General features: G+C 31.1%; 1 protein-coding gene across 2 annotated transcripts; it reads left to right on the top strand.

The window, feature by feature from the left end:
- Window positions 415-4744, top strand: LOC107644909. 2 transcript variants are annotated; one of them, XM_016348863.2, is made up of 7 exons: window positions 415-605; window positions 1259-2935; window positions 3220-3305; window positions 3449-3730; window positions 3826-4056; window positions 4142-4266; window positions 4365-4744. In XM_016348863.2, the coding sequence occupies exons 1-7, from the start codon at window positions 519-521 to the stop codon at window positions 4415-4417; spliced, it is 2541 nt and encodes an 846-aa protein (XP_016204349.1). In that variant the 5' UTR covers window positions 415-518; the 3' UTR covers window positions 4418-4744. The 2 variants fall into 2 exon arrangements, with proteins under 2 accessions (XP_016204349.1, XP_020958933.1); XM_021103274.1 differs by having other exon boundaries at window positions 3211-3305.

Raw genomic sequence — 7446 nt, 5'->3', positions numbered from 1 at the left:
AAATGTCTATTATTTTATTGTTTAAATTTCAACTAATTTTATAATAAAACAACTAAATAACTAACAGAACAAAAAATTTAATAAAAGACAACTTAATATCCTTTATTCTTATATATCTTATAGAAAAATTTTAAATTAAAACTATATAATAGTTGTAAGTATCAATTCGAAATTTAATCTATGAACTTAATGTATAATAATCAGTTTCAGATATCTTATATAAATTTAAAGATAAATAAGATATTATTTTATCTCTAACTATTATCATTAGAGGAGAGATTTGATCCTGATGGCTGATTGGACAAACTAATATATCTCTTTTTTTTTGTCAAACAATATTTTCTAAAATTAGGAAACTTATAAATAATATGATATATCAAGGAATAAGGAATAATCACTGTTTCTTAATACCTATCTTTTTGGTAGTCGCAGTCGGTGACCGAAAAAGTGTCAAAAACCTTTTGGCTTCCTACTCAAAACAGTGACCCCACTTCAGTCGCAGAAGCTCTTCTTCCAGAATGAATCCCTTCTATTCTGATTTTACTCCTCAATATCCTTATTCTCCTCTAAACAACTATGCATGGAACATTCATCGACAACCCACCGTGAGTGTTTTTTTTTCTTTAATGTTTGTTAAGTAATGTCGAATTTAATTTCTCTTTCTCTACTTATATAATTTTTGCCTGAAGTGAATTTTGGGTCACGGTCGAGTATGAATTAGGTTTCAAGGGATATGAATTTCTCTTTTGATTTGAGATTATTTCTTAATGTATTGTTTCTGTTGTTCTTTCATTAGATTTAGCATTGTACTTTACTTTCTGATTCTGGTACAATTAGTGAATGTTAACAGTTAACGGATTCTTTTTGGTGTGTGAGTTAGTAACCTAGGCATATGTATTCTGAGTTTAGAGATCATGATATAAATTATTAAACATTGATGATTTGTTTATAAAATGGTAATAAAATATAGTAATTTAGATTCGCTGTGGCCCTTCACAACTACATTACTAAACAGTAGAATTATGATAGCAATTGTGTTGTGCATGCTGAGTTTGGTTGATACTTAATGAAAGTTTGAATGCTGTGTTTGAAGTTAGATGCATGTCTGTTGTTATACTGGTTCGTTTTTGTTTGGTTTTTCAAAATAATTTAGGCCTAATTGGTGTTTTGTTGTTGAATCTGACACTTTCCATTGAATATTGCACTAGAATGTTGCCATTGTATCAATGTAGCATCATGTTTGAAATTTTGTTTGCAGACTGAGAGATATCGAAATCAAATTAACTATGGCTGGCAAAATATGCTTCATGGAGGTTTAAATCACAGCCATTTTAATTTCGGTGATCCAACCCCTCCGTATGGTTTGGGTTTTCCAAATGATGGTGCTCCTGCTGCTAACTTCTTACTGCACCAAACTGCTAGACAAATTAATCCTTTTGTGGCCCCAAGCTTCCAAGATGATGATGTCAGAGCTGCTAGCTTCTCACAGCACCAAATTGGGAGACGGATTAATCGCTTTGCAACCTCACCAGCACGGCCAACTAATCGTGTTGCAAGTCCTCGAGCGCGGCCAACTAATCGTGTTGCAAGTCCACGAGCGCGTCCAGCTAATCCCATTGTAGCTCCCCGAGCAAGACCATTCTGTGAAATTTGTGGGGTTTGGTTGAGTAGTTCCAAAAACATAGAAGAACATAATAAAGGAAGGAACCATCAGAATATGTTGAAAGAACATAAGCATACGTTGAAAAGACATGAGAAGTCCGAGGAACTTAGAGGTATAAGAAGACGAGAGAGGGAGCATGTGCCAAATGCCCTTGGGAATATAGTAGATCGGTCTAAGACAGTTCGGAAATCCGAGAGAAGAATTTCTGTTGAAAGGCAGCACAAAGATTACCTGGGAAAATTCATGGCGGAGACTTCTACTGTTACAGCTGAAAATGCTGAAGGGGAATGTAGGGATAAATCTGTAACCAGGGTTTATGACTCCAAGAGGAAAATCGGAGGAGTTAATGAAGGCAATGATGAGAACAAGATTAAGAGGATAAGAAGGACTATCGAAGCATCAAAACATGAAGGGGAATTGAGGGATAACTCTGTTGCAGAGGGCTGTGATTCAAAGCCAAAACCTGAGGGAGAAGTGAGGCACAACTCTGCTGCAGAGGGTCATGATTCCAAGCTGAAGATTGGGGGAACTAGGGGAGTTAATGGCAAGAAAATTAAGCGGAGAAGAAGGGTCATCAAATCATCAAAATCTGACACCAATGCTCCATCAAATTGTGCAAATGCAGAGTCTACCCCTCAAGTACCTACAGGGGCACCACCAGAGCAGCCTATGCCACTGCAGGTACTCTTACCAGTACCAGCAGTGGGATCAAATTCTGAACCACAAATTCAACCTCTTGTACTAGCTAATTCAGAGGCCAATGTAAATGACAAGAGTCCCATTTCTACTGATGAAACAAATGTTCAATTGCCATCATCAATGTCAATGGAGTTCAATGCTCCTGTAAATTCTAGCATTAACAATGAAATTTTAGATGGAAGTTGCAAAGTTGAAGAAAAGATGGGAGTACTTGACATCATTCCTATGTCAATTTATGTGGAGTCTACAGTCCAAGTACCTTCAGCAGTACCACCACAGAAGCCTGCACCATTATTGGAACTCTCACCATTACCTCCGGAGCGATTAAACTCTGAACCACTAATTCAACCTTTTGTACAAGTTGAAGCGGAACAGCAAGCATCCAAAGACAATGTACATAATGAGAATCAAAATCCTACGCATCATGAAACAAATGTTTATCTTCCATCATCAATCTCAATGGAATTTGATGCTCCTGCAGATTCTAGTACCAATACTGAAATTTCAAATGAAAATTTCATAGCCAAAGAAAATATGGAAGTCACCACCAAATTAAACATAGCATCAGTTCAGGTTTGTTTTGTAATATGCAATCCATTTATTAAATATTAAAAATTTGATTTTAGATGTTACCTAAATCTGTGATTAGGTTGCTGGAGTGGAAAAAAATGTGTGGATTTGTCTTCAATCAATTAGTCTATAGATCATGAGATATACATTTTGAAACTGTTCACCTTGTTAAATAAATTTCCTGCAATTTTGTATATTTTATTTGCATATTTCTATTATAGTATTTTATGGAAGAAAATTTGTTTGTTACATTTTCTACTTTATTGAATCATTCAAAGTTATTCCAGGAAAATATTTGTTTTGTATGCGGCGATCGAGGCTTTGAAGAGGCATTGGTTTATTGCTACAAGTGTCAAATATGGGCACGACATAGGTACTTGTTATTTACCTTTTCTGTTTGCTTTGTTTTGATGTAGCTGCAACAAATTTGCATCATGATAATTGAGTGTAATTGCCGCACACTTCTTTATTACTATATTCCTAATGGTCTTAGACTTTTTCAATTTTTCTTTTCAGGTATTGTTTAGACGGACCTGTGATATTCACCGAGCAAGTTATATGGTTTTGTGAGGATTGTAAACCAACGGTAGAAACATGTGATTCTCAAAATTTAGAAGATACAATCCAAACCAGGATGGAAAAAACCAATTTCACAAAGCAAATAGGGGAGAAAAACGAGTTTATGAAAGTGTGTCAACCTGCTCTGAAAACGGTTGAAAACACTCATGTCGCTGATCTTAATCTTGTAGAATTAAAAGATCATGTTGTAGCACAACCTGTTAATGATCCAATTTGGAGGTAAGAAATTTATTTTTCTAATTTTTTCTATAACTAGTGGATTTTCTAGCTTCTATAGTGATGCATTATCTAAAATTGAAATTTCTGGCTAATAGAGGAAGTCTTCACGTCGACAACAAAAGTATCAATTCCATCATCACTTCCATCAATGGACTTTTCGCACATTTGTCCGATCTAGCTTGCTCCCTTGTTAGTGAGGAAACAAGACGTTTTCCAGAGAAGCTTTCCCTGGACTTGTTTCAAAGACGTGCAGTGTGGCCAAGTCGCTTCTTGAAGTATGAGATAGATCAGAACAGCATTGCACTTTATTTATTTCCTGATGAAAGGTGGATTTTCTACACAAACCAACATGTTCTTACTCTGCTTACAACTTGTATTCTTATTACCAAATCTTACAACATGCTTGTACAGATGTGAAAGGGACTATGACATGTTAGTTGATGACATTATTCGCTCTGACCTTGCCATGAGAGCTGTGCTTGAACATGTAGAGCTCCTAGTTTTTCCTTCCACCGTGCTTCCGAGAGAATACCGGAGTGAGTTTTCTACCTTCTAGCTCAACTGTGCAGATCATATACTAGTATTATTTGCAAAACAAAATAAGTTATGTATTAATTTTTAATTAATCATGCAGGATTTAAAGCAAAGTACTACTTGTGGGGAGTCTTCAAAGCAAAGAAAACTTAAATCTAATACAACAAAGTGATGTGGTGTGTATAGAGATCAGGCCTTAAACACTGCAAAACATAGTTCATAGAATAGTTGAGAAAGAGTGCTTCTTCTAACACACTTTAGTTTTTTTGGCTTATAAGTTAATAAGTTATAAGTTATAACCATGATCTAATCATGCATGTGATATAATCTGTACAGTTAGTCTTCAAGCTTATTTAAAAACGTAGCAGGTGTAATATGTATGTTTATTTATTTATTCTGTTTATTTTGATGTTAGAAATCTTGTGAAGTTGGTATTAGTGCTATTAAAATATAAAGTGCATGATTTCGGTGCAATTAAAATAAGGTGACCTTAAAATAATTGTGAAGTGCTAGTTAAAACATATAATTTTTTAATACAGCTAAAATATTAGGGGAGGAAAATGATGCTGCACTCTATCCCCTAGAAGGTGACCAAGGAATATTTTCATATCTTATTAACTATTGTTGTTTTGTTTTAACGAATTATTAAAACTGTTCTTAAGTTTGCTAATTTAATGTTAACAATTTCGCATCTAATATAAAGGACTCGTATATTTTTTGTGGGTTGTTATTATTATTATTTTTATTTTTAGTCAATGGTTAATAACTTCCGAATTGAATATGTCGCATACATATCACTATTAAGAATTGAATTCGAAAATGATGTGTTAGTGACTTAACAAAAAAATAATAATAAACTGCAATTATTATTGATAGAAAATCTCTTTTTTAGTCCAAGTGTTTTGAGTGAAAAAAGAAAGGACTGCACGTAGAATCTATAAGTACTTAAGTAGTGTAGAAAAAAAAAATGGTGACATTGAAAGGGATTTTGTCTCTCATATCTTTTGGAAGCATCAAAGGGGAAGAAACGTGAAAGAATTTGATTGTGTTTTGTTCCAAAATTAATTACTAAATATGAGATATATATTGAAAATAATATATAAATATATGATGATTAATTTTATATATATTATATATAATCATAATTTTAAATTATGAATTATTTATGCACTAAAAATTTAGATGAATGAAAAAAAAGGTATATTATTCGTCATCTAAGATCACTTTAAATTATTTAAACTTTATAAATGTTTGAAATTTGGTTCTTTCGTATTAATCTATTCTTAATATATAAAAGTAGATGAATAAGTTTACCCAAATTACTTTTAAGATATTTTTCTCCTTCTACTAATGCTATGTCAGCAACATCGTTTATTTGGCAAAACTTTAGAATCAACCACTCAATTTTTGACAAATCAACTATTATTTTCAAATCAGCAAAAAATAAAATATACAAAAAAATATATAAGTAATAGAAATATACAAATTAGGCTATAAAATTACCAATGACAATGATTAGAAATTAATAGTGTCCAACCAAATTTGTAACCTACAAGAATCCATATTCCTATATTTATTATATTTTATCGTTATAAACAATACAATAAATTTATAACCCCAATAATTAATTTATTAATTTCTATAAATAACTCATTAAATGTAATAAACATCCATATTACAAATGTCATAATAATCTATTAATCATAATAAATTTTACCTTACAAATATTCAAATTTCATACTATTTGAACTACTTATATAAGTCTCTTATCATTATTTTTTTAAATAACATCAAATTTAGCACAAAAAAAATTTATTTTCATACTACACAACATCTCAAACTTACTCAATGGAGTATCATTCTTTAGACAATATCACCAAACAAACAGACAATTGGTTTATCAAAGTTTGCATGGTTCGTTTATGGGAAACATTAACACCTACAAATGAAGAAGAGTTTCTTTACTTAGAAATGATTATATTAGATGAAAAGGTACAAAACAAATATATTTATTGTATTTTTAAATTGAACATTTTCTAACACTATTTTGAATTTTGAACACTTGAGACATTGTCTGGCAGAGTAGGTCAAAAAAAATATTAACAGGTAATTTCACTTTATACTATTTCAATTATTCTTCTTAAAAATAACTTATTTAAAAAAAATCTACATATTTTTGTTCTTTTTATTGTAGATGTTATTGATAAACTGCATGCACATTAAGAAATTAAGGAAAAAAACCATACAAAATTAAAACAATACAATATAAAATGCATACAATTCAACAATTCATAAAGAACATGTCCTTACAAGAATTTACGACAGAAAGAATAAAGCAACAATTCTAACAATAACCAATAAAGAAAAAGGAGGACGAGCGCCACATAAGAAGACTAAGTCCATCAACCAAAACAAATGCAAAAATTAAACCACCAAATAAAAATGTTACTTTGGGGAATGAATTCTCTCAATTGTTAAAAAAATTGAAAATGTAAAGTGTGATCTCTGACCTTTCATTGTTCTTTCTCTCTCATATTTATTCTTGATCTCACTTATAAAATTAATGGAGAGATTACATTTCATTCTCTCAATTATTAAAAAAATTGAGAAGATCTATTTCCATTACTTTATACAACTCCAACATCCAAATATTTTATATTACAAATTATTTTAAACAAAACACATTTTAAATTTAACTTTAGTTTACACATATTTAATTTAATTCTATAAAATATAATTATTTTAATATTTATTATATACTATTATTAATTTATCGACTCGCGCAGATCTCATTCTAATATAGAATAAAGGAGGAAGAACAAATAATGAAAATGAAGATTTGAGAGTTAGGGCTTTATAATTACGCAAGGACCAATTTGAGTGTTTTTAAACAAATTTGGAATACTAATTTGAGTTAAATTCTTTTTTTGTCTATATCACCTTGCAGCAAACTATCAAGTTGGCCCTTAACTGCACACATTAGCAACGTTAAAACAGCTGATGACATTTGGACTAACCAAGACTCGCGTTCCTAAGAGTGAGAGATATATTTGATCATTTAAAAAAAACAAAGGACTTAATTGAAGTAAGTTGAAATTTGGGACATTATTTCTATAACAATATGAACTATATGTTAGACATTATTAGTTATACCAATTATGAGATATATTTTTAAAATATAC

The sequence above is a fragment of the Arachis ipaensis genome, chromosome B05, assembly GCF_000816755.2.
Source record: "Arachis ipaensis cultivar K30076 chromosome B05, Araip1.1, whole genome shotgun sequence".
Taxonomy (NCBI): Eukaryota; Viridiplantae; Streptophyta; class Magnoliopsida; order Fabales; family Fabaceae; genus Arachis; species Arachis ipaensis.
Note: the sequence above shows the minus strand (reverse complement) of the source record. Positions and strands in the feature narration are given on the sequence as shown.

Excerpts from the sequence above, each read along its gene's own strand:
- LOC107644909 (XM_021103274.1), top strand. The coding sequence starts at position 519 with ATGAATCCCTTCTATTCTGATTTTACTCCTCAATATCCTTATTCTCCT. Across the intron at positions 2,936-3,210 it reads TAAACATAGCATCAGTTCAG|TTATTCCAGGAAAATATTTG; the intron begins GTTTGTTTTGTA and ends AATCATTCAAAG. Across the intron at positions 3,731-3,825 it reads GTTAATGATCCAATTTGGAG|AGGAAGTCTTCACGTCGACA; the intron begins GTAAGAAATTTA and ends TCTGGCTAATAG.